This window comes from Astatotilapia calliptera, chromosome 7 (genome assembly GCF_964374335.1).
Source record: "Astatotilapia calliptera chromosome 7, fAstCal68.1, whole genome shotgun sequence".
Lineage (NCBI taxonomy): Eukaryota > Metazoa > Chordata > Actinopteri > Cichliformes > Cichlidae > Astatotilapia > Astatotilapia calliptera.
Window position 1 is genome coordinate 15,963,807 of NC_137428.1, and position 26,776 is coordinate 15,990,582.

The 26,776-nt window shown below is 39.5% G+C and overlaps 2 protein-coding genes across 8 annotated transcripts; one reads left to right on the forward strand and one right to left on the reverse strand.

The window, feature by feature from the left end:
- The first annotated feature begins 788 nt into the window (after window positions 1–788).
- On the forward strand, window positions 789–16,049 carry LOC113025463 (interleukin-31 receptor subunit alpha). The gene is made up of 16 exons (XM_026173212.2): window positions 789–992; window positions 1,124–1,177; window positions 3,260–3,316; window positions 3,439–3,550; window positions 3,655–3,812; window positions 3,929–4,074; window positions 8,863–9,004; window positions 9,109–9,197; window positions 10,020–10,227; window positions 10,308–10,493; window positions 11,830–11,961; window positions 12,069–12,230; window positions 12,980–13,123; window positions 13,212–13,293; window positions 13,398–13,479; window positions 13,636–16,049. The coding sequence occupies exons 1-16, from the start codon at window positions 911–913 to the stop codon at window positions 14,104–14,106; spliced, it is 2,307 nt and encodes a 768-aa protein (XP_026028997.2). The 5' UTR covers window positions 789–910; the 3' UTR covers window positions 14,107–16,049.
- On the reverse strand, window positions 15,357–26,776 carry srek1 (splicing regulatory glutamine/lysine-rich protein 1). Of its 7 annotated transcripts, none has more exons than XM_026173219.2 (12): window positions 26,179–26,312; window positions 24,990–25,506; window positions 24,404–24,533; window positions 23,906–24,021; window positions 21,236–21,382; window positions 20,606–20,784; window positions 20,391–20,521; window positions 20,189–20,300; window positions 19,996–20,103; window positions 19,564–19,647; window positions 19,337–19,451; window positions 15,357–17,803 (listed from the first exon to the last, which is right to left on the reverse strand). In XM_026173219.2, the coding sequence occupies exons 3-12, from the start codon at window positions 24,432–24,434 to the stop codon at window positions 17,651–17,653; spliced, it is 1,176 nt and encodes a 391-aa protein (XP_026029004.1). In that variant the 5' UTR covers window positions 24,435–24,533; window positions 24,990–25,506; window positions 26,179–26,312; the 3' UTR covers window positions 15,357–17,650. The 7 variants fall into 7 exon arrangements, with proteins under 7 accessions (XP_026029004.1, XP_026029001.1, XP_026028999.1 ...); XM_080303499.1 differs by lacking the exons at window positions 24,404–24,533; window positions 24,990–25,506 and adding exons at window positions 19,170–19,228; window positions 26,489–26,776 and having other exon boundaries at window positions 17,663–17,803; XM_026173216.2 differs by lacking the exons at window positions 24,404–24,533; window positions 24,990–25,506 and adding an exon at window positions 26,489–26,773 and having other exon boundaries at window positions 19,564–19,635; window positions 19,996–20,100.

Consider the following 26,776-nt stretch of genomic DNA (forward strand, 5'->3'; position numbering starts at 1 on the left):
AATTACGAACGTGACATTTCTTGTGACTCAAGCTTCAAACATGCTGTTTTTTTCCTCTTCCTTCATGTTCATGCTCATGTTTCCTTCATTTAAAAACATGATTAAGATGTTATCTATCTGAGAAATGTCCGCTTTTATATTTCAGATAAGGTGAAATGTGTGAATTTTTAAATTTTATTTATTTTAGTGACGCAATTTGTGCGTCACTAAGTGCCTTTTTGATTTTTGCTTTCTACTTCCCTCTAAACTCGTTTTGGTTAAAAACAGCACCGAAATATGATATAAAAATATTATAATATTTGTGTTTGTAGGCTATAAATGGCAGAAAGCAGTATTTCTATTTTCTTTTAATGGACTGTGTAGGTCTTTTCTTCAAAACTGTTCGTTTACTTCTGACTTCTGATTTAGAATTTTTATTTTAAAAAACATATTTTCCAGTCCTAGCGGATTGATTTGTAATTTTTCAGATCACACACAGTTCTTTGAAAGCATGAATAGAATTTGAATTTACAGCACACAAAGCCATCCCTGCTCTTCTTTTGAGTCACAGTCGCTTCTCTTGCTTTCTGTTGCCTCCTGCACTTCAGAGCGAAGCTGTTGTTTGAGCAGATACAACATCTTCGACTCAACAGTTCTATTTGTGGAAAGAAGAAGTACAAACAAGGCTGTTTCTGCATACTTCAGGGGACCTACCGTTTCTTGTCAGTCTATGAGTCCTATGAACTGTGTCACACACTGTGACCCCGCCCCTCCATGCTCAGTGTCAAAACTCCCCGACAATATTTCCTTCTCACACACGCTGGAGAGAGCAGCTACTGTGTGAATCATGATTGTGAATGGCAGAAGACTGTGGGTGTGAGGTTACGAAGACACCGTCTTGGTTTCAGTCTTTCAGACAGACCCGGGCAAAATGGCTGGTTGTAAAGTTCAGCTGGATTTTTCAGACTCTAGATGTTCTTCATGTGCAAGCCATCCATATTATATCATCCTGGGTAAGCGTCCTTTTTTTTAAAAAATCTGCCTTTCTACTTGATAAACTTCTTGTCTTGGTACAGCTCAATCTTTCTTGAAGGATTTAAATCCATGAACATCTCTGTGATAACTCCCGTTGTTCACATTCAAGGTCTGATTCTTGTTCACTACGCTACACTCTCCATGCATTCTCAAGTAACTCAAGGTAGGATTACCACAACATTTCTAATAATTCATTGTCTTATTACTGTTCATATATTGGTTAGCGCTGTGTGTACTGCAATTTTCCAGCATTCTGATTCATGTGAACTTGTGGAGCATTTGTCTCATTTGGCACAAGATGAAGAGTGAAGGACGGTAGTGGTAGTACTATATTTGCCCTACATTTGCACATTTAACCCAGAGTGTCACATGCCATTTATTTTAACCTTCATTCAGTCTAATACAACAACTCAGTCCAACAGAGTATTTCACTTCATCGATGAAATAACAACTTATAAATATGCTTTACACCACCATGATCACTAATGAAGAGAGCAGCAGTATGTCAGGCTCTGTTTACTGTACTGGACCCCACACCCTACATGTAAACTTCGCACTTCATCCTCCCTTTTAAATGATAACTATAGCAGAGCACTTGCATGTTGTTTTTAACTTCCATCATACAGTCATGTTAAAAAAAAGAAAGTGCACCTTCCGTCAGTTGTACTTGTCAGAACGTAACAATAATTAAAAAATAAAATCATAAATCGAAATCTTAGCTTAATATCAGAGTTTTCTGGGGCACAAAAACAGCTCTTTCTACCATCAGGGTAATGCTGAACGTGTAATCTGGTCTGGAGCATATTATATTTAGAGTTTAGGTTTGAAATCATCCAACTGTGCCACATTATCTCTGATTGTTTTATTTGCAACTTGTGTTTTAAGTGCAATGCAATTCTCTCTGCACGTGCAGCTTGTTAAGCTGTATTTTACTAAGATCGCACATGAAGCCCAGCTGTACAGTTACAGCAGTGCAAACGTCGCAGTCCCACTGGAGTTTGCATATTTAGATGAGATGCGCGTGCTTCAGTAACATCTATTAGATCATTGCTAAGGTCTGTTGTAATCTGTAAAATTAATTTCATTTAGATCTGTTGACCAACTAAAGCGAAGCCCCACGGTCTTTACTGTTTAAATGGACCCACTTAAAGGTTTCAGAGGTCTAATGCGCAGCCATTATAAATAAACAGCAGCGTAGAGAGCGCACTCAGCAAAAAAAGTGATTAACTTGAATTTAAATGTTTATTTAACACTCTAAATGCACTAAATCCCACAATTCAGCATCCTTAACATCCTGCCTAATTTGCACCAATATCGCATTGTCCTGTTATAGTTTTTTGTGTTCTTTATAGATTTTTACCAGCATGTTATCTTCATCATCTGAGATGTGTTTGATTGGAGTAGATGCCATTCATAGTGATCTTTTTGTGCGGTGCAAGAGTTAAATGAAATGTGCAACATCCCTTTTTATGAGAGCTGTACAGGCCCTGAAGCAGAAAACCTGGGTTATCAGAGAAACTTAATGATCTGCATTTTCATATCCATCATATCTGACGGAGGTTTTAGCTTTTATCAAACCAGCTGACGCAAAGAAAAGAGAGACTGTGTCGAAATTCCCCCATGGTATAACTCTCAGGTCTTAAACTGAGGTAAATGCAACTGGAGGTGAACAAAAAAATTACATGAAATGGAGAAACAATGTGTGAAAACATAACTACTGCTTACTGCTTCCATAGAAATGAAAGGGGATCATCACCAAGTGTGAGCACGTCTATAAAAGCAGATGTTTGGCGGTTTGCACAGTATTCTCGAGTCAAATGCAAGGTGATCTGTCGGACAGCTAAAGCTTGGCCCAACGTCAGTCATGCAGCAGCAGGGCGATGATCCCCAGGACGGCAGGAAATTTAGAGTGACTGAAAAAGAAAGGCTTAATGTGCTAAAACAACAATGTAAGAAGAGTGGACCAGAATTCCTTCGTAATGCATCGAGAGACTGATAAAGTCCCAAGCCAGGTGTACTTAAGGAAAGGAGGGAGTTTGTAATTAGTTGTCTTTGTTTGTCTGTCTGTCTGTAAGATATTGTTTTCAAATTTTGTGTGATGGTAGATGCCAATAACAGCTTACACTGCTTTAATTTTGCTGGGAAACAGGACCTGTAAAAATTGTATCATTAAAAAATCTACTTTTGTAACAATTTCTCATGAATTTACTAAATATTTTGTGTCACATACCATATTTATGTGCAGAGAAGTGCAAGGTAAACGAGATTTCTTCCAAATACGAGCATTGTGGACTTCACCCAGGTAAAGAAAACACATACTGGGTCATCCTGAGGTGACCCATAATCTTTGAAATCAGATTTGAGACAGGAAAACGGTTTTTTTCTTTCTTTCTTTATGGTGACTGTGCACTGCCTCTTTTACAGATGGAGTCCGTGATTTGGACTGTTTTACTAAATATCCATGGTCCAAATTAAGATGTATGTGGAAACCTGGAAAACACGCATCCAAAAATACACATATACTCGTAATACAACCGTAAGTAGTTTTGTTTTTCCCTTTTTACCTTACAACCACACGTTTTAAAAATGCATATGAAAATGTCCTTGTTTGTAATTAACATCTCTTGTTTCTTCTTCTAGACAAAAAAGAAACTATTGCAGAGTTTATAAAAACATCAATAAATCTCGTGAAGAGATCACCTTCTATAAAAACCACTATGTGACTATTCAGATTTTTGAAAACAGTGAGTCAAAAAATTGCACCAAGACAGATTTTCAAGGTTCACCGGAGAGCCTGCGTAAGTAAAAAAAAAAAAATATATATATATATATAAATAAATAAAAATTTAAGGAGCAGCACTTTGTTTAAAATTTAAAAATTGATGAAATTTTGGGGATAATTTTCCTGTTTCAGAGCGATGTGACCCTCCAAATTATGTGAAATTCACACGGCACTCTGGGAAACTGGACATAAATGTGAGCTGGGATCAAAACGATGTCAAGCATATCATGTCTTACTCTGTCAGATACAAAGCACTGGGAAGCCTTCAATGGAATGAGGTCAGTTATTTACTAGGTAACGATTGATATCAAAGTTTGCATTATTGCAGAGCACTACTGTTAAAGACCAGAGGGTTATCCACACGCGTGCACAAAACATCAGGAAAAAAAGAAAGCTGCTGGTCTTTAGCTTGCCCAGCTTAAGTCATTGTTAACAAAAGACAGACATGCCCAATGTTCCCTCTAAGCTGCGCACTGCTGCCACAGTCTTTGCGCACAAAAAAATCTGCGTTGCGCACAAAAAGAATCTAACCTGAATTAAAATTAAAATTGAAACTAACAACTCTGTTTTGCAGTGTTAGTCAGAAAGTGACTGTCTGCTCCTGTATGGGATTAGAACGATGCTACCTTATCCCATAGTCCAGCCAATCACGCGATTTACATTCGTGTATACCGAGCTAATCAACGTCGTTGACAGGCTATGACAGCGTCCTTAGCTAGCAAAGCGGCGTGGCTGATGTGAAGCCACGTTAATGACAACGTGTAAAACCATTGGAGATGTGAGAAGGACCGACGGAGCAATTGATGGAAAAAGTGTGGACTTTATACCAGTTTTTAAATTGTGTTGATAGGCCACGTAAAACCAGAGTTATGATAAAAATATGCAATGTTTGGTTTTCTTCCTGAATACTGTCATTGTTTATATTTACTGCGGGAAGAAACGGTTAAATCGGCGTTTAAACATGGAAGCACTCTGCTTTTGAGCAAAACCAAAAAAAAAAAACAAAAAACCTCACCCTTTCCTATTGGTGGAAAAATGTACCATGTCGACCAATCAAAAATTATATGGCAACGTGGCATTTAGTTGTTTAGGAAGGGGGAAGTTTTAGGAGTGACAGCAGTGTTTTGAGATGTGAGAGATTTGCTACGTTTAGCGCAAATCTTGTGTAGTCAGTGTGTAGTGTTGTCAATAGTTTTGTTGTGTGTGTCAGAACAATGAGGCGACTGCTGAATGTTACAGGTGTTACAGGAGTGATACATCTCCTGTTGTCAGGCCTGCAGGTATCAGGCTTTTGTTCTCCTTTATCTCATAGTGGACAGAGATTATTTTTGGAGTGGCACAAATAGTTTGTGTGGCATCAAATTTGATGCAGAACAGCTGATTGTTCTGTAAATAGTTTGAAATGTTTGTTTAAAAAAAACGCCTTGGCTGCATTTTTAGGTAAACAGCTGCAAAAAACTTTGTTGTTTGCAAAACTCAGTAACTTTTTTGGAGAAGTAACTATATAATTATTTGCCCAACATTGGTCTTTATATACTGTGTTTTGCAGACAGAGAGTTACAGGACTCTCTCCCAGACCACAGACTCATAATACAAGTCAGAGCTTTATAATAAATAAATAAATAAAGTTGTGTTTTCAAAATTGGAGTTCAAGTTATTTTTACTTCCAATAGTGTTAACATACTACACAGGTCAGGAACAAGATTCTTTAAAATTTTCATTGTAAGTGGGCTAAAGCAGTTAATTAAAAGTAGTCTAACATAAATGTAAACGCTGTAATTTGATTATTTTAATAAACCATGTAACTTGGATGGATTAGATGCCGGCGTGACCACAGTGCACACGTCTGCTGTTGCTCACAGTGGTCCAAGGGATCGCTCAGGGAGTTTGTGCGTTCGCTCAGACACATGAAAACTTAGAGGGAGCATTGGACATGCCCTAAAAAAACCAGAGACATCAGAGACAACTATAAATCCCCATGAGCAAAAATAACCGCATCTTTATCGACTATAGTCAACTGTGGCCTTGTATGTGTTGAGTATGTTGGTTTTGCCCATGAAAATCTTCTCTCCCAATGTCCATGCAAAAAGGGTTATTTTGTGACCAAACACATCCACACTGGCTGATTGCAGGCTATTGTGTCTGTGCATGGTTCCTCCACATGCTGACGAATCATATTGTTAAATTGCCAGTATATCTTGTTTCTACACACTCAACCACGTTTGGAGATGTAAACCACTTTGACCTCAGGACTAAGTCCATGGCATGAATGGACCTGTTCTTGGTCCTCTTCTTTCAAGGGCTTCTGCTGCCTGAGGTATTCACTCAGCATATAAACAGTTGTTGCCATCTTTTAGATGTGGATCTTTGTTATTTCATCTTGGATAGCAGTTCTGAGACTCAATAGTCCTTCTCTGTCTTCCTGTACTTAATATATAGTCTCAGGGTGCTGGATTTGAGATTAAACCCTTGATGCAAGGCAAGTCCCTTCTTTTTTGATATCAATGGCTTCTTCCTCCTTTGGTGAGCATACTATCCCAGCAGGCTATCTGATGACTGGCAGGCATAATTGTTGATTGCCCAGATAGTCTTCGGACTTATTCTCTGCAGGTGTGCGACAATATGCAGCTTTCCTGGCAGCTTTACAAGTTGGTTGTGGGATTTCAAGGTTCTTATAGCTATCCTCAATGTCTTTGTTGCCTTTCGACTACACTTTTCTTGTTTGAATGACATTCCTATGTCATTATTGTAGGTCCTAGTAGTGTGGATCAGTGAAGTATCTTGTTCACTCCTGGTATACAGCTCGATGCCATCCATGTACAGGAAGTGGCTAAAGTTTGCTTCATACGATAGTTGGCATCTGTAGCCAACTACTCTATCTTGTTAATGATGTGATTGAAGGGGTTCAAGCATATGCAGAACAGCACTGGAGACAGAGCATCTCCTTGGTAAATCACACACTTTGAAGCGCCTTGAGGCGACTTTTGTTGTGATTTGGCGCTATATAAATAAAATTGAATTGAATTGAATTGAACTTTGTTCACTGAATTCCTCTTAGGGTCCTGTTGGTCTTGTATAGTTCCAGCCAGTAAGTCGTAATCTTTCTTGTAGTCAATCCAGGCAGTGCACAAGGTGGTCACTCTGGTCTTCCAGGCTCAAGTGACTGGTCTGTCCAACCACAGGCTGCTGTTTCGTTCTGAAGTTGCTGCCAATTCCTTTCTAGGCCCCACCCATGTATTGAGCCATGTTTCTGCTCATCTTTGCCATTACAATGATGGACAAGTTTGTGTGAGCTTGGAGGTTGCCAGAAGAAATGTACTTGTTTGATTGCATTGTGCCATAGGAAAAGTGGTGGCGGAGTCGGGATCGTGGTGTGAGGATGGGTTTTGTGTGCGTGTATACATATAACAACCAGCAGAAATGACACAGACCTACACACATACAACAAGACTGTTGATTTGTGTATCTATGTTTTTGCATAATTTTCTCGTGCAGGTGTTGTTTGTATTTGTGGGTTTTTTCCTTACAGGTGGAGCAGTTGATGAGCCATTGTGGGGGGTTTTGGTCTTTTTTCCCCCCCTGCCTGTCAGCTTTGACATTGCAATATTTCACATGTAGTGTGAATAATGATAGAAATAATAATAATAAGAGTTGGCTCAAGAGTTGGGAGTTCGCCTTGTAATCGGAAGGTTGCCGGTTCGAGCCCCGGCTCGGACAGTCTCGGTCGTTGTGTCCTTGGGCAAGACACTTCACCCGTTGCCTACTGGTGGTGGTCAGAGGGCCCGGTGGCGCCAGTATTTGGCAGCCTCACCTCTGTCGGTGGCTGTGGCTACAACGTAGCTTGCCATCACCAGTGTGTGAATGGGTGGATGACTGAATGTGTAAAGCGCTTTGGGGTCCTTAGGGACTAGTAAAGCGCTATACAAATACATCATTTACCATTTACCATAACAGAAGCAAATGAATAAATAGATAAAATTTAATTTAGAAAATCACAAGCCTACAGATATTTTATAGAGCTTGACTTGAAAAAGAAAATATGGCACAGCAGTGCATTCAGAGGTCAGTCTGCCTGGCTAAGACAGGCAGTTTTTTTTTTACTTTTAACATCTTGTACATAACTACTGTTTTCTTCTACTTTGAAAATCTAACACACACCATGCCTGTCTTTGTATTTGCTCTTCGGGTCTTTTCACCATTGACAGTTTTCCATCACTATACTGTATTAGAGTGAAAGAGGCATTCAAAAGCAGGTTTGAAATGTAAACAACATCTGAAATAGCTGAATCTTAGATTTGCCTTTAAAGTGCAGCATGATCTGAGCTGGACTTTTATGATTTCGAAACACTGGTGCTTTCCTTTCCGATGCAGTATTATCCATAATAAAGGATTAAAAAAACAAAACAAACATTGATAGACAGCAACTCTCATAGACAGACACATTTATCTGAGGGAGACAAAAAGTAGCCTACGTCTAAAGGTCTACGTAAAGATCTCCGTGAAATGAGTCAGAGCTTACCAACTGACGTTAACTGCCCACACTTTAGTCATGTAACAGTTAAAGTTGCCAGATGATGAGATTATGTCTAACTGAAAGTCAAATTTCTCTGAAATATGGTCTCAGAAGCTTGAAAAGAAAATCGACTACCATGAGCTGGGTGATTTTTGCTTTGCAACATTCGCTCTGATTGTATTTCTCTTCCAGTCTAATTTTAAATCACAGCAGCTTTTATATCAATTTCTGCTAAAGAAAACGATCCATTTTAAATCCAGCCTGAATCCTTACTCACACTCTGGAAAGTACACGGTGAACATTAGGTATATTAAGGAATTCATTCAGGTAATATACAAATTACCTGAATTACTTGTAACTGCAGGCGTACTTGTTTTTCCAAACTTTAGTTCTTAACCTCTTTCTGGAGGCATTCTGATCGGCTCTCTGTGACTTTGTCGGCTTGCATTTTTGCTCTGAACCAGTTTCTTCCACTATACTCTACAAAAAACAAAACAGATGTTTATTTCGGATACTTCCCTAACGCACACACTGATTTCTGTGCTGCTTGCAGTCACCTGGAATGTCCCAGAATAAAACTACATGCAGAGTGGAGAATCTAAACTCCTCAGTGGCCTACGCTCTACAGATACACTGCATCACCAATACTAAATGTACACAGTGCCCATGGAGTGAAGCTTACACTGTGCCATCAGGTTAGTGTTTGCTTTCTACTTTGTTTTTCTCCTAAAACCGGATAAAGGATTACCTGCTTATGTTCGAAGTAAAAAACCAAAAACAACCCAGTTTGCTCTTTCAGAGGTGACATCACAGCCGGTCATCGTCAACTTTAAAGAAACTGACGTCGCCAATGAAAAGGGTACTCGCCTTGTTTCAATAACCTGGAAGGTAATTTTTCTTCAAAAACATCTTCTGAGAACATGCTATTAAACAAAAAGCAGAATGTAGAAAACACTCAGCAGCCACTTCATTAGGTACACCTGTTTTAATGTTTGCTCGCAAAAAATGTCGAATGTGACAATCGCATGGAGCAGCAGTTCTCTGGGATAAAATGCCTTGTTGATGTCAGAGGGGAATGTCCAGGATCCTCTGAGTAGATTGTAAAGCAGCTGTAACTGAAATGCTCAGTTGTTACAACCACGGTATGCAGAAGAGCTCTTCTGTGAGGCTTGAAGCAGTTGTGCTAGCAGAGGACACCGGGTGATATTTCTGTCAGCTGGAAACAGGAACCTGAAGCTACAGTTCACACAGGTTCAACAGAAGATTGGACAAATGCTGCCTGGTCTGATGAATTTCAATTTCTGCTGTGATGTCACAATTTGCTGTAAGCAACATGAAGGCATGGGACCATCCTGCCTTGTATAGATGTTTCAGGCTGCTGGTGGTGTAATAGGGTGGGGAATATTTTCTTGGCAGGCTTTCGGCTCTTAATGGTTTCTGGAACATGATCTCAAACCAGACCTCAATCCAATAGAGCATCTTTGGGATGCACAGCCAACAAATCTGCAGTAACTGTGTGATGATGTCATTTCGACATGGACTAGAATCTCTGAGGTGTGGTTCCAGCACCTTGTCGAATCTGTGCCATGAAACATTAAGGTAGCTTTGAAGGCAAAGGGTGGGCCAACCCGATACTAGTAGCTGGTGAATGTAAATGCAGCGATTAGTCATAGCTGCTTGTTTTGATAATAAACTGTTTTTGATCGTTAGGTTTCTGCCAGAGACCTGCATGATGGCTACATCGTGACCATTGGGAAAGAGTCAGGAGAGGCCCCAATTGAGCGGATCGACACCATTCAGCCCAGCATCACACTGATTCTCTCCTACTCAGCCTATAGTGTGAGCATCCAGTCTTTCAACAACGTCAGCATCTCTCCAGCTGTGAGCCATATAATACCCCTCCGCGAAGACATGGACAGTCAGTACTCATTTCCATCCTTACAGCTCTCTTAAAGGTGTCGTTTTCACCACAGATCTGAACAAAGTATACATCCACAGGTATGGGAGATGATGAGCTGAACGTGACAGTCCACAATAACATATCCTTCAAAATCTACTGGAAAGACTTCCTTCTCAAAAAATACGTGTGCTATTGTGCGGAGTGGAGGGAAGAGAAGACTAAAACAGCGTACAAGTCCTTTTACCTTAAAGGCAAAAACTACTATACTTTCTCTCTTTTAAAAGGTATGTTAATATTATGAGTTTTTGGTCAGCACCGTTTAAATGCAATTTGATTTGACTTGCCTAAATGATTTTATACACAATACTGGATTGATATTGGACAGCAGAGATCACTGCATGTTGTCAGATTTAGCTGGGAAAAACACTTTGGATATGGCTAGGGAAAACTTTTAATTCAGTTAAAGTTAATTGTAAGTATGCAACTATGGCCCAAATGTTTCAAGCATATGTTTCTTTATAAAACGTGGATACTACTTCCATAACATTGTCCACTGATTTGTGGACTTGAGTTTAAAGCTTCTGTGTTAGAAAATGTACTGTCCCAATCTGTATTTATTTACTTATTCTAGAGCTAGAAAAACTGATTAGGTACTCGCATAGATACCTGGTATGGCTGTAGATGTATGTGTCTCCTCCTGCAGATACCTGTTAATTAGAGCTATGCGTAAATAAAATAATACTAGAGCTTGGAACTTGAACACTGAAATAAGCGTTTGTGTAAGTGCTAAATCAGCTTCAAAACCAAACCTGTCAGAAGTCCATTGCAGAGGTCTGTGCAACTGACTAACGTTCCTTAAGTGGCTTAGTGGAAGTTACTGTTAGCTTTCAAGTCACTGCTGATTTTTTTTTCCTGTGTTCAGCCCAATCAACAAAAGCTAATCTGCTGACTTTACAAGTTGATTGTGCAAGATTAGTCATTCTGTTTTGTTTGTCTGCCCTTAAAAAAATAAATATCAGCTAATATAATGGATTGGATTTATATAGCGCTTTTCAAGGCACCCAAAGTGCTTTTACAATGCCACTATTCATTCACTCTCGCATTCACACACTGGTGGAGGCAAGCTACGGTTGTAGCCACAGCTGCCCTGGGGCAGACTGACAGAAGTTAGGCTGCCATATCGCGCCATCGACCCCCCCCGGCCAACACCAGTAGGGTAAAGTGTCTTGCCCAAGGACACAATGACCAGGACAGAGAGCCCGGGGATCGAACCGGCGACCTTCCGGTTACAGATATGCTTCCCAACCCCCTGAGCCACGGTCGCCCCCATATATTGGAATGCTGGATTTTTAAATCACCACATGCCAGTACAGATTACAATCTGTGTCTATACTTTGGACCCATACAATGGATGTATGCCGCTTGCTGACCAGCTTGGAAGCCAAATTTGGCACTCCACCCCAAACCTGGCTCCAAAACACTAACATGGTGGAAACTTGAAAAGATATATATATATATCTACTTGCTTGTGAACACTTGAGTTGCTTTGCAAATGTAATACATATATTTCGTTTTCTTCCAGCGATCAATCATAATTCATTTGATATCTCAAATATCCAGAACCCTTGAAGCCTTACAAGAGATACACCGTCAGTCTGCACGTGCGACCGAATAAGGACACCTGCAACATGAAGCATCTTAACAACAGCGAAGGAACGTTTGCAAGCACAAAGTTTTATTTCATGGAAGGCAGTAAGGCACAGGCACTCTTCTCCAAAACAAGCAGACACACATACATTACAAGTCACCAACAAAACACTCTGACCTCTTGAAACTGCTTTCCCGTGTCATTCTTAAAGCTCCTGTGAGTGGTCCCGCAAACATCAGCAGTTACAATTTGACACAGAATTCAATGGTGCTGCAGTGGTCATCCATCCCAGAAGAAGACACCAGAGGCTTCCTACTGGGTTACACAATCCACTACACTGAGAACCACCTGAGGGGAACAGAATCTGAGAACAGTAAGACACCTCCACTTACTCCATAAGCTTATTCATAAACTGCTGAATTTTGTTGAATATAATAATAGCACTGGCATCACATCCACTGGTTGCTCTACAGCACATGCATCATCCTCACTGAATTTCCTGTTTGTCAGCTACTTTGTTTACTCTTCTCAGTTTTCCTGAAGTTAATGAATGCTGTAATCACACTGCAGTTTTTAGTCTTGATTTTAATGACCTCATACACTACTTGATGTAGCTATGACATCATAACCTAATTAACTCTCTGGATAGGACTAGTTTGTCAAGATGGCTGAGCAACCTAAAGATAATCTACTATCAAATGTTACTGTTACATTATTTCTTTCAAAAGTCTTCCACTCACGTATTAAAATACTCCAAAATCATTTGACAGGAAAGCCATTCTAACACCGCTGCTGCTATTTCAGCAAGTGAATATGCTCATGATGACAATATTTTCATATGATAATACTAACATACTCATAAAGACAACACTAACATGTTCACCATGACACTGCTAATATGCTATGCTCATAATGATAATGCTAATATGTTCATAATGTCAATGCTAACATGTTCACAATGCTAACGCTAACATGCTTATAATGTCAGTACTAACATGCTTTTAATGTCACTGCTAACATGCGCATAATGACGATGCTAACATGCTTGTAATGTCAATGCTAACATGCTCATAAAGACAATGCTAACATGCTAATTATGACAAAAACTCATTTTGATTGCAGACATTACAGTGGATCCAAATGTTAACAAGTATGAACTAAAGGATCTTACAAGTGGCACAACATACCAAGTCCAGATATCAGGTTTCACCTCTAAAGGAACAGGAAAACGAAGTGAACCCAACTTTTTTACAACGACTCAAGAAGGTCAGTCAAGTAATATTTCAACCATCAACTGTACATATAATTAAATTTCTAATTTTTTATTTGTGCCTTTATTTATTTATTTGCACAGGAAGTTTTAAATTCACTAGTATTATTGCAGCCATTGCAGTTTTGGCTGCTGGACTGATATTTGGACCACCAATAATAAAAAGGTACAACTTGTCAACCAATAGCTGGAACAGGATTCCACCAAAGTCGCTAATTAGCTATGTCTGTGCACAAGCTTTACCTTAACCATTCCTTTAATGCTTTTTAGAGCAAAAGTTGTCCTCTGGCCAAGCATACCTAATCCTGGAAAGAGCAATACAATGCAGAAAATAGACAGGCCCTGTGAACTGGTAAGTGTCAGCTGTGACAAAGCACACAGTTTTAATGTTGTGGAAACCTAAAACAACCTGAAACTTATTTTAGGGGACTGCTATTATAGTCCCAGTGCATCAGATGAAATATGTTGTATAAAATTAAATACATCAGTGTGTCATTTGGTTACATAGGAACTCCTTGAGGTAATCAATACTCTGAAGGCTGAAGAATGGGAAACAAAAAGTCTCCATATAATTGAGAAAGAAGCTGTCGCCCCTGCCACGATATTGCCAGCAATGCTACCGCTTCTTTGTGGCTTAGACAAACGGGGAGATTCACCAGGAATTACTTGTAACTGGATCCAAACAGAGACAGATGATGCAACTGGCAATACATCTCCCAACAATACTACAGACACATTGTTGGAAACCCAGCAGACAGACCTACAAAGTTTTCCTTTTCCCTTTCCAAGTGGCTATACCACGATGGAAATGTTTCAGCACGTAATGCCACAGAGCATCACTGCCGTTACTCAAGACATGGAAAGTGACCCAGAGGACGCAGACCTGACTGTATTCAATCCTAAGCCAGGACTGGACTATGTAAGACAATTTAGCACCAGTCCAGTCTCGGACAGTGACCACTTGTCCACTATTTTGTGATGAAGGTCAAACTGCAGAGCATAAAGAGGAAAAATCACTATGTGAACAACTTAGTCTAAAAGGCCAAAGTAAGAACTGCTGCCCCTGACTGTTTCTGCTGTGACTTATGAAGAACAACAATTCAGTTTACCAACAACATGGATTCATTTGGCTAATAAAATCAGCAGAATTACCAAGACAGTGTTTACATCACATTTATGTAAAAAACTTAACCAAAAGAATGGCATGCCAGTTGTTAGAATTGGAGTAAAAAGACAAAACATCCTCCCAAAAAGTGCACTTAACCATTACCACGGTCAATGAATTAGCTATTAATATACTGCTGCATGGGCTGAGCTGAAGTTACATGGTAAGGTTTTAAAAACTGAGCTTTAAAATGATTAGCGGCAATAAAAAACAGAGAGAGTCCGACAGTGATTACTGACTGTTTTTAGGGGCTTGTTGAGATTAAATATAACAAGATACAAAGCATTAAAACATGTAAAAAACACAAAGGCCTTATTAAACGCAGAGTCGTTTGGGCCCGGAAGCAGGATTCATGACGTCATCACTTAAAGACCGAATAGAGGTAGTTGTGCAAAATCTTGTGGCCTTAAGTCATGGGGAAAAAAGGCACCATTCACCAGTTTAACACACAAAAACATTTTCAAACTTTTTGAAGGCTGTTCATTGTCAGCTGGTCTGAAATGTTCAATCAGTGGCTGTTCTCATAATGAAGACCTTACTTTACGTCACCCTTTTGCAGAAAGCCTAAACAAAGCTTAGCAGTCTACAACCATAAGGTGTTACTTGAAATGCTTGTCTTAGCCATGCCGACCTTTGCTAAATCACAATAAATGGAAGGTATGACTGTGGCTTATGCGGTTTTCATCATGTGAACAGATTACTTTTACTTGGAAATAAAGAGCTCTCTTGCCCGGCATCTTTTGAGGAGCATGAATGTCTAACAAATTTTGTGCCTTTTTATCTCATTGAAGTTGGGGTATGTCACAGCAGAGGTCAGACGTTTGACCGGAAGACAAATGGTTGAAGCTCAAGGTGTTCACTTTGGTCAGACACTATTCAATTAACAGAGATTTCTAAAGGCAGATCATATATCGCACACACAGATGAGTGAAAGTGTTATCCGTAAATATGAATTGTTGCTACTCTTTCAAAGCACAGATAATAATATAACTGGGCCCATATCGAGAACTGGTGGTGCACCACAGTCAACACAAAGCCCAAGTTACAAAATCAAACAAAATTAGTCAATGAAAAATCTCTTTTATTGAGTGTTTTTGGAAACGGATGTACTGTTAGATTTGAAATTAAGAGGATTTATACATGAAAGCTCTTCAAAAACAGTGGCACCACACTTTTACATAGAGTCCAAAATCCAGCATCAAAGGACCACTCCTCATGGACTGAACCGTCAAACATGTTTATACATAATATACCTTCAGAAGTGGGTAAATGTTTATAAAAATAAAATTCTTCACATACTGAAATACTTGGATTTTTAAAACTACATTTTAAGATGACCACTTCAGACTGAAGATTTGTTTTGTTTTTTTAAATTGTAAAAACAAAGTAAGAAAAAAAAAAGGCAGAAGGCAGGACAACAAAATACAAGCAATCATAAAATCAGGTCTGTAAAATCCAGCAAAGAGGAATTTGGCCACACACAGCCATAAAGTATCCTTTTAAAAACACGTTCAAAAAACAGAAAACACACATACACAAAGTCACATAGATCTCAATCTGGGGCCAGCTTGCAAAATCTCGACCGAATAAACTGAAATAGTAAAAATTGAGAAAAATAGGTCTAGGTCTACTTAATTATTAGTATACTCTGTAACGAATTAATGAGGACAGCTAAAACTTTAATATAATGTCTCGATAGTTTTCAACATCCTAAACAAGTCTCCATATTTTTTCTTAGTGTAGGCACTTTTTGGCCCTAATGTGCTTACATGCAGTTTGTGGACCTTTGACGTTTCCTGTTCAGTCTCTTCTTGGCTGCTTCTGAGAACTTTAATCGCCCCACTTTCTCCAGTAACATCAGCTGACAGACATTTATAGCACATCACCATTATTTTACAGTATAGGCATGTGACTTATATACAGTATAAAACAGTATATAACTTTTTTTCTCCTCACACAGTATTAGAACAATAGCAGGACGTGATACTTTGTGACCTTGTTGCAACTGCTAACCAGAAATAAAAAAAGTGATTCAATGATGTACAACCAAATGAGTTCACTGTTCACAGCATAAGATAACACCGTTCTCTAATATTGTCACTATGCTACTTCAAGCCATAAAATTAAAATGCAGTTTGCAGGTTGCAACCATTCCCGGACCATAAAACAAATATGGTGCAAAAAGGGGACTTAAAGGTAACTTCACTGACATCACAGCCCACATTTTCCTTCACCAACATACAAAGGGGCAAATGAACTTTTCAGCATAAGCAGAAATGTTATTTTAAACTCAATATTCCTCTAAGGGACTTTGTGTTTATCCATTTCCTGAAACATCACATATATAATGTGCCATTGCTTCACTTAGTGAAAAGGCAAAAAAAAAAACCAAATATGGGAAGTTTCTCGCACAGCCATTGTGTGACCACAGCCAGCGCATTAAAAATAATGGGAAAAACAAGCCAGACTGTGTACAAGTCTGTGGGGGAAAAGAATTAGAGTTAGCTGCTTTAAGGTAGGCCTAGCTTCTAATTAACCAGTCTCTAGTGTAGGAGTGTAACCTTCAGTTTCTTACTTGCATCGCCTTCTTGCTCACCATGTCCTGTTTAACAACACCAACATGATGATGACAGAAAGACTCAGGTTGAGGGTCTAAGATGGGATTTCACGCTATTTTTTTTTTTTAATATTCAGATTATGGGAACCCTGCTTTCACTCTGGCTCTCACACAGGACAGGCATGCAACGAACCCTTTATGTTCCTCACTAAACAATTTAAGACAAACATTTGACTCCTGCTGCAGATTGTTGCTGCTTATTTTTACTTCAAAACGTTTTTGAAGTACTCAACTTTACAGTTAATAAATATGTAAATATGTGACAGTCACAAATAACATATCTAGCTTTAAATGAATCGATAAATGAGTATGACCTCTATTCCTCATCTGTGTATCTGGAATGTGACCAACCTTCCTGGAAATGCGGGAACATTACAGTACTACTATACTAGCTGTCAAAAGTTTAAGAACCTATACCATAAGGACATAAAAGCAGAAGAAGAAGAAGAAGTTGTCAGTGGAATAGCTAAGCAGAAAAAGTGTGGCCTTCTCTATGATGCTGAGCACTCACTTGCCCTTAAGGTTTGATAGTGAGATTAGGCTGACTTAGAGGAGCCATGTGTGTTACCAGTCAGGGGATGATAATAGGAAAGAAAAAAAAGTAAGATGCCATTCAGTGCTTCTGTATGTACACACTCACGCACACACTCACGCACGTACACACACACACACTCACGCACGTACACAATGGGCAATAAGATACCTGGATGAACAATATTAGTGTCCATGGTGTTGCTGAAGTCACTTTGCACCAACATATGCTTCCTCCTCGTGGTTAGTCTTGTAGCTGCCGTTATGCTGGGCGCAGGGTGATGACGTCATGTCCTCACTTGGTGTGGCTGAGCCTTCTCTGTCACTTTCTTCCTTTCCTTCTCTGACATACCTCGCTTCAGCCTGAAATGGCAACAATGAACGATCAACTTTGACCAACAAAAATATTCAAAGAGAAAAACGCTCAAGTGCAGGAAAACTATGCTGTGCACATTAACAATTATTTGATACTTCCATCTTTTTCAAACAGGAGTTTATCTGACAGTTGTAAACATCAAGTACTTAAGCTTATAGTACAAATATGTACCTAATCTCATACTAATTGATAATAAAAATTAGTATCTGGAATAAGCTGAGGCATCCCCTCATGTTGTCCAAGATAAGGACAATTTTGGACAATACCTCCCACCCAACATGCTGGACAGCCACAGGAGCATGCTCAGTGAAAGACTGATTTACCCAAATGCACCACTGAAAGACACAAGAAATGATTCCTGCCTGTGGCTCTCTCCCTATACAACTCCATCTATAATTACACCCTTTTGCACATGCTCTACAGTGAAAATAACAATGTTTTACAGTTTACAGTAAAATGTCAATCATATATATTTAATCTCTGTAATATTCTGCATATTTATAATTGAGCTTTCCGTATATATTAGAGCTGTTTCTTAGATTTTGTAACTTTGTAATATATTACATTTAGTTCAGTCTGTTACTGTTCTTATCGTCTTGGAGCAACTGTAAATAAATAATTTCATTAAACTATTCTGATTCTTGTGCTTTTTGTTATTATGTCTGCTTGCTAAAAATCAATATTTCACTCCTGTAACAGCCTGCATATCATCTGGAATACTGGTTTAAATCTGGTTTGCATAACTTTGCAGCAATCAGCACCAGAGCTAAGAGCTCTGATGTTACTTGGAACACATAGGTCAAAGGGAGGAAGAGCAGAAATGTTAATCAAGATGCATTGTATTTTTATAACAAGTTTTCTTTTCTTTTTTAAATCAATATTTGTACCAGCTTCACTGTTTATTAAATTAACAGTGACTGTGTTGATTCTGGTTGCAGTTTCATGTAAAAAGCTGTTAACCAAAATACGTGACAAACCCATACGGATGCTGCAGCTCGTCTTGCAGAAATGATGGTGGTTTTTGAGGAGAACATTTGTTTGGCTGTTACTTGTCAAACAAATGTTCAGATTGTTATCAACAGAAAGGCTCAAGTGTCACAAATCTAAATCACCTTTTATCTCTTGGCTATCATTTGGGGGATCTATGTAGTAAACTTCAGAAGTAGGACAGTCGTGTGGTTTGATACTCAAGTTGGAGACGAATGGAAACATTCACTTGTGCTGGTGTGAATGACATGCAACAATGCCACTACTTTTGAGGTAGAAACTATTCAGAATGGGACTTTCAGAGTGATCTGCAAACCAAAGTGTGCTGAGAACTAAACCATACAGCAAAAGATTGATGTCACATACCAGAAAGACGAAGCTCGTGCATGCAAGTTGTATTATTAAATGCTTCCAGGCCTATGGATCTGGAATAATTAGATAACTCCAAGTATAAGCAACATAATGTGCACATAACTGAGTCATTCCTTATTTGTAAATTATTAGATTTGTGACTGAAGCGTAATCTGTAATACCTTCCCTGGCTTGGCTTTGCTCCTTATCCTGTCCTCGTCTTTGCGGCTCCTTTTTCTGGACGTGGACCCGTCCCTTCTGTCCCTGCTGCGTTCTCTCTTCTTCTCTCTTTTACTTCTAAAAGTAAGAACCAACCTTCAAGCAAACATAACTGAACCTACAATTGTATAACACAGTAAAAAAACTTACCTACAAAAAATGTTTGGCAGCATGAGATGGTTGGATTTACCTTTTTGGTGACGGTGATTTGGCTTTCCTTCGAGGGCTTCTTGACCGATCCTTACTCCTGCGCTTGTGCCCCCTGGTAACAACACTTTATTAAGTGCATGGAGATAAAGGTGTTATAAATAACACATCTTATTTTAGTTAAACAATCAACATCCTTTTTTGCACCACAATAACATACAAACAGCAGCAAATTTAGGGAGATATGAAGATTAAGAATCTGGTGCCCTCTACTGCCAAAGGCAAGAATCACAGGTCTTATTACAGCTGATCAGATTATTTTATTATTGTTATTATTAAACACGTAATAATCCAGAAATATTCCAGGAGTATGTTGTAGGTGGTCCCATGTGTTGAGCTAAACGACAGTATAACAAAGACATGCAGACTCTTGGGAAGAAAAAAAAATCAGTGAGGTTTTTGCCTCACTGCATACCTCGAGCGACTCCGACTGCGTCTCCTGTCTCTGGAGCGAGAGCGTCTCCTGTGACTGCTTCGGGAACTGTGTGAGTCACTGCCCGGCAGCAACCTCTGTGATGTTCTGCTTCAAACAGAAGCAAAAGGGGAAAAGTGTCAACAACTAAATTGTAACGCAACACTAAAACCCTGATGCTAAAAAAGCCAGTCACCTGTGTTTTGAGTGGGATCTTTTCCGGCGTGCCTTTGAGTGTGAACGGGAGCGTGAACGTGAATGTGACCGCCGTGACCTTTGAGACTGGCTGGAGGAACGCTTCTTTGTTTCTGTGAGAGGAACAAGCAGTAATCTCAGTACACGACAATTACTTCAGCAACTTTAATCAAGTCTTCATGCAGGAAGACCAAATATCGTACCAGGTTCAATGGCAGCAGCAATGGTAGACTGTGCTTCACGCACCCTCTTCATCACATTTTCTAACTCTTTAGCAGCAGCCTGAGGCGTCAGCTCTGGGGGTTTCACAATAGCGTTATTGGAATGATTAACCCTGAAAGACAAAAGTATCAACCGGCTCTTAAAACCACGTTATTTTACGCATTTTCCCATTTTACAATTTTAACTAAATACATACTTCAGCGGTCTGTCTCCAAACATGACTCCATTTAATGTGAGGGCTCTGGCAACAGACTCTTGCTCAACAAACTCTACAAAGGCAAAACGAGTTGGCTGGGTCTCATCTCCGGCCATTCGGACAAACTTCACATCTCCCACCTGTTTAAAGAATTCCAACAGCTGCTCTGCAGTGGTGGTCTGCGGAAAGAAAAGATCAACTCAGTTTAAAGAAACATACAAGCCCCAAAATACAAAGCTTTTTAAAAACTGCTGAACCTAGAACTGGGCAATTTAATTGGTAGAAACTGTTGTCAATGCTCTCAGATTTTGTCACATCTTTTTCTTAATTTTTATTTTCTCTGCTTAACCTTCGGATGTCTGCACTCATCACTGCATTCTGTTTTTATCTACATTCAAAAAAAGCAAACCAACTTTTTTTAGAACTGGGGCTGTACATGTCATCAATTTACAGATGTTTCACAGATGTTTAAAACAACAGTATTGGCCCAGAATTTTACAACTGAGCTTATAGTTTCCTCAATATGGTGAAGGTTGTACAAGCAAACCCAAACAAGTAAGTAATAATATTATCATGAGCCTGTAGAATGAGGTCACATGGCCTTTAAATATACGAAGACTTTTGTGTTACCTGTGAGTTCAAGTTGCCAACATACACTGTCCTCCTGATCTCATCAATTTTTGAGGGATCCACATTTCCCATGAGCGGCGGCTGGGCGAGTACTGACGACGAGGGGTCGAGATTGGCTGGAAGTCGATTCACTAAGGGAAGGTTCAGCTGCAGGTGTGTGAAACAAAGACACAGGTTTTGTTAGTACTGCACGATTATGGTGAAAGGCATGATCATTTTATTATACTGTCATGTAAACTTAAACCTGCTTTCACATCCATGCTGTGCCACATTTCTGCTAATGTACAAATATCTGCAGCAAAATAAAATTTGCCCCCCAAAACACAAATAAAATACAGTAAAAGTATAAAAGTACCAAAATCAACCACTGCTACAGTTCCTGTTAGTTAACCTTTGCAAACAACAAAAGGTGTTTGTTAGCATGACTTAAGTGTATCACCTAGAAACACATTTAAACAAAATAACTCAATTTACTGTTTCCTACACGGAGGATGTGACTAAAACTAAAACTAAGATCATCATCACATTAACACCTTTGCAAAGGTTTTGACACTTTGGACCAGAGAGCCGTTATTCACACGTGCAATTATTGTTCCATTTACTATTTTCTTAAATCCGCGGTGACTCTACGATGTTTAGTTCACATGTTTGACCACACAGAATGACATCAAATTGGCGATTTCAATGCATTGTTAGCCACACCATCGCACCCTTGCACAGGCTCGCTTTTACGGACATCCGACTGCAGGTGATCCACGTTAGCAACCACAGCGCTGTTGTCTTTAAGTCATGCATTCTTTATCCTGCAGTTTGTGGTGAGTTTTCAGTAAAGCCAAAGTATTTCTAAACAGCAGATGATGATCTGCTTCAGGAGACAAGCTCTTCTACTCGGCTCCACATATGAATTATGTTGCACATCTGTCTTTTAGCATAGTTACTCATCCACATTATTTCAGGAAACTTAAAGCTGCACGCTGCGGGAAAGTATCATGACGTATCATTTAGAGAGTGCCTGATTTGTTTTTGCTTTGTGTTCTATTGGTGAAGCACACATTTTAAACATCAGTTGGTAATAGTTATTCAACAGTGCGAAGTAAAACCGTGATCATGATTTACATGATCATTCTGACCTCGTGAAATTTTAAAAATCATGCAACTCTGGTAAAATAAACCCCACCCTCTCACATTTTCATGGCACGCCAACCATTAATCTGAAATACTCGCATTGTCCAATTTTAGTTAAAATTAGATGAAAAATAACAACTTTGACATCTTTGTCCTCTCTGCTGTTGTTGTAGGATGGGGTCAAAATGACACTTCCTAGTGTTACAGTTTTTCTCAAATGTTAAAACACAAAAGCCAATCCTGTAACCCAAATGACCAGTAGTCTAAACACATTTACTAAATGTAGCCACCATATTCCAGTACCATAAACACATGTCACATGAAGACACAATTCACAAAACACAACCCTATGTACTCATAAATCTAAACACATTTTTCCTTGCTAAAACACATGTTGCAAAACAACTCTGCTCATATTCTCAAATGAAAGCCCATGTGATGCAAAATGCTTGCCACAGTCACCAATCTTTGAACACAGGGAACACACCTGGCGTCATTCACTACACACAATGACTCAAAATTGAAGACACTTGTTGCTAATGCTGTACCCACATGTAAAAGCAAGTTCAGAGTGCACAGTATGCTGAAGATTCCAAACAAACACAATGGATGAAGGCAGAGTCAGGGGAAGAGGAATTTGATGCAGAGGAGGGAGAAGAGCTGGCCCTGGAAGAAGAGGAGCAGGCCAATGAGGAAGAGGAGTTCAAATGAGAGGAGGAAGAGGAGCGACCAACGAGGAAGAGGAGAAGGCCAACATGGGAGAGGAGAAGGTCCAGGAGGGAGAGCAAGACAACCTCGCACCATCATTACGGACGAGATGCGAGCAACAGCTCAGCGACATGATGCCGCACAGTGATTGTGGTGTGTGTGTGGTGTGAATAACGTAAATAAAAAAACTTCACACCCTGTTCATGTTTTCAAGATTACTGTTGTGTGCAATAGATTCTGTTTTTGCATTGAGTTGTGTTACAGTAGTGTACGTACATGCAGGATTTTCTATAGATTTATACTACTCATATGAAACTCACAAATCTAAATGCCTAATCCTCTGCAGAGATCTACGACGATCCGTTACTGTATAGTTTCTAAAATATGCATTGGCAGTTATGAAACAAAGAACCTTCTCACAAATTAAGCATTGTATTTTCAATTGTTTTGCTGTAGTGTGTAATGCTGTGTATAGTGTTTACAGTTTTGACAGCTTCGAGCTGCTCTCTTGGTGTGGGAGTTTGAGTTTTGCAGTGGGAAGGTGTGGTTGTGTTTATGTAGCTTTAGAGAAGGGTGTTGTGTTTGGACATTGGGGGACCTGGTGGTAACGTTTGTGACATGTGTTTTAGCATTTGAGAAAAACTGTAATCTCAATCAAAATTCTGACTTCTTGACTGCTACTGTGTGATAATGAAAATGGATGCTTCACCAGTAGACCACAAAGCAAAACCGAATGAGGCACTCCCTAAATCACTACCTGATGACATGCAACTGTATATTATGATTTACTTGCATGAATAACAGGCAGACACGAATTATGACAGTGGCCAGACTTACATTCTGAAGTGGAGCTGGAGTAGGAATTGGCAGCAATCCCCCACCAGGAATCAGACTGGGTACTGGAGTGGCAGGTGCCAAAAGTGACAAAGCCTTGGCCTCTTCTGGGATTTTCCCTGCAGGACAAAAGCAGATATTAGTGAAGGCAATAGAAAAACTCTCCTCTTTGTCTCCTCTATGTCTGCACAATTAGCCCACTGTACTCTAGAGAGAAAGAGAGCATACACTTCCCATACAGCCTACAAATCTTCTACTGTCTACTCATGATATGCTGGAGACCGAGCATCCTTACTTTGCTTTTATTAAAAAAAATAAAACAAAGAAAAAAAACATTTCTCTCAGTGAATCTGAATTATTCTCAATGAAAATCCTTACTTTCTCAAAAAAAAAAAAAAGAAAACTTATTTTGTCCTTGGTCTCTTTTCAAAAACAAAGAAAGGAAGAAAGGAGAAACAAAATAATGCAGAGAATGAGTCAACACTTTGATGTATGGGTCACCTGTACTGGAAACATATTGGTCATGAACCATACGATATCAAGCATGGACGCTTTTCCGTGGGGGGAGGGGGCGATCGTTTCGGAGTGTCGGAAAGGTGTGCAACACAAGACAACCCCAATGGCTGCATCACTAATAGCACACAGAACATCAGATACAGAAAAGAACAACAATTTTAAGAACTGTAGGAAAGGTTAGCCAAAACTTAGCTATAAAAAACACCTAATTAGAATTTTCTTTTTTTCCTCTCTGCATTCTAATCTGCTTCCTTGCTGCAGAAGTTAATAAAAAAAAAAAACAGCTACAGGTTTATCACATCATAGCTGGTGGCACTGAGCATAAAAATGACACATTTCCCCTTCTAATGTTAGAAGGGGAAAAAAAGGAGCATTAATGTCACCAAGCATTAATGCGTTTGACTCACTGCTAAATACTAAACATCCACATTAGAGTCGTAGAGCACGAATATGAGGAAAAAGCCCTAACTGCTGCCTTTTACAACACACTTGAATTACAGATGTGAAGTGCACTTATAGCTTGAAGAATTTTATGCTCCGATGAGGTAAAGTTTTCACTGCCGACTCTCACTTTTTCACAAAGACTAGCCCCTCACTACAACGAGGCGTAGTGGACAGGAGAGTAAAGTGTTAGGGATCCTCCTAGCATCCCATGTGTGACACACATCCCCATCGGTATGCCGTAGCAACCTGGACAGAACTCAATCACACACAAGCTGCAGCTGTAGCGGAAAGAGAGAGGGGGGTGGGGGGGTTGGACAATAATCAAAACAACAAACCAAAATAACAAATATAAACACAACGCTAGAGATAAGCAATATTGTAGTATTCTGGATAGAGACAGTAGAGAGTGGACAACATGGGAAAGTATGAAAGGAAACAAACCAAAAGAAAAAAAATTTCAAAAGGAAAAAAAAAAAAAAAAAAAAAAAGAGACAAGGTGTCCATCTTGGAAGGTTCAGCGGGCTATTCTCCTGGTCACATTCCCCCCTTGAAGGCTGCGTTGGCCCGATCGGGGATAGTGGCTTGGAAAACAATGCCTGACTCAGGCTAGTGTAGTAGTGTAACAGCTGGGCCACTCTAGTCATCTGATATGCACACATAATCACACAGAAAAAACATACAAAACCAAATTAATAAACTCAGTAGCCATCCAGCACCAAGTCACGTGGACAAAAAGCATCAAGTCAGAGGTGATATCATTTTGACTGTACACAAGGAACAACAGTGGCACCAAAGAGGGAGGGAGATTTAATGAAAAGAAGCACCGAAACAAAAACAAATAAAAATATGTATCTATGTTTTTTTTTAATGAAGAGAGAAAAGGGTGAGTTATTGAGTAATATCCATCAAACAATATTTAAAATATGCATAAAACTATTTTCTGCAGGCAGTCCAGTGTTTATAGTGTGGATTCAGCTTCAAAAACATTCAACCTAGCTTTAATGGCCTGTGTGGAAACCATTTTGTGAAACCAAACAAGAGACCCTAGCTCGGTGCTATGGGAATTTCTTTTTTTGTAAATGCTGTGGCGATACAACCACTAACCTGTACCAAATAATTGTACACAAACAGTTAAAAAAAAAAAGACCTAACCAGTGGCACAACTCGACAATTTTTCATGTGGGTTAAAAAAATTAAATTAAATAATCACAATTACATAAAAATAACCCAGAATTCAACCACAACAACTGAATTCAGAGGAAGGAGGTCATAACAAAGTCAAGGTTGTTTCTTTAAACGTAAAGGCCTGCACTCACCTTCCGCACATGGTACTACTATCAAAGCTCTGTCAATAAACACAGTATTAGTGAGATGTTGCGCCACACCAACACTGGAGGGGTCTCGGTACTTTATGTAGCACACTTTGGACGAGAAAGAGAGGGGGGCGTTGCTGTAAACAAAAAAAAGGGAAAAGGAAAAGAAAGGAGAGAAAGAAGCGTGGGAACGCGGGTTAGTCATTTAATTTTGTTTCATCTGGGACTTTTTAGTTTATAATTTAAGAACCGCGACAAGGCCGCAGGTCCGCAGAGTTGCTTGACTAGCCATGCCGAGGCAGACTGCTCTTACTCGGGCGGGTAGAGCCGCAACTCCTCGATGTCTCCCAGGAAACCGAAGAGAGTGCGCATCTGCTCGCTGCTCACGGCCGAGGACAGGTTGGTTATCTGGACGACGGGTGTCCCCGGTATCCCGCTCATTATGCAAACTACTAAACGCGACGCAATAAATAACGTTTTTTGTTTGTTTTTTTAAAAATTAAAATTATTTTTATTTTTCAGTTACCCTACTGTGTTAAATACACAGAGCATCCAAGAAGGCGGAGCGACAGGGGTTCTTCCTCTTTATTCCCAACAGGAG

What these genes read in the sequence shown, in the direction of transcription:
- LOC113025463 (XM_026173212.2), top strand. Translation starts at nt 911, where the DNA reads ATGGCTGGTTGTAAAGTTCAGCTGGATTTTTCAGACTCTAGATGTTCT. An exon ending in GTTTTATTTCATGGAAGGCA is followed by an intron (nt 11,962 to 12,068) that starts GTAAGGCACAGG and finishes TCATTCTTAAAG; the next exon opens with CTCCTGTGAGTGGTCCCGCA. An exon ending in TAGACAGGCCCTGTGAACTG is followed by an intron (nt 13,480 to 13,635) that starts GTAAGTGTCAGC and finishes TTGGTTACATAG; the next exon opens with GAACTCCTTGAGGTAATCAA.
- srek1 (XM_026173213.2), bottom strand. Translation starts at nt 26,616, where the DNA reads ATGAGCGGGATACCGGGGACACCCGTCGTCCAGATAACCAACCTGTCC. An exon ending in TTTGGAGACAGACCGCTGAA is followed by an intron (nt 20,522 to 20,605) that starts GTATGTATTTAG and finishes TTTGTCTTTCAG; the next exon opens with GGTTAATCATTCCAATAACG. An exon ending in TGCTGCTGCCATTGAACCTG is followed by an intron (nt 20,301 to 20,390) that starts GTACGATATTTG and finishes TTCCTCTCACAG; the next exon opens with AAACAAAGAAGCGTTCCTCC.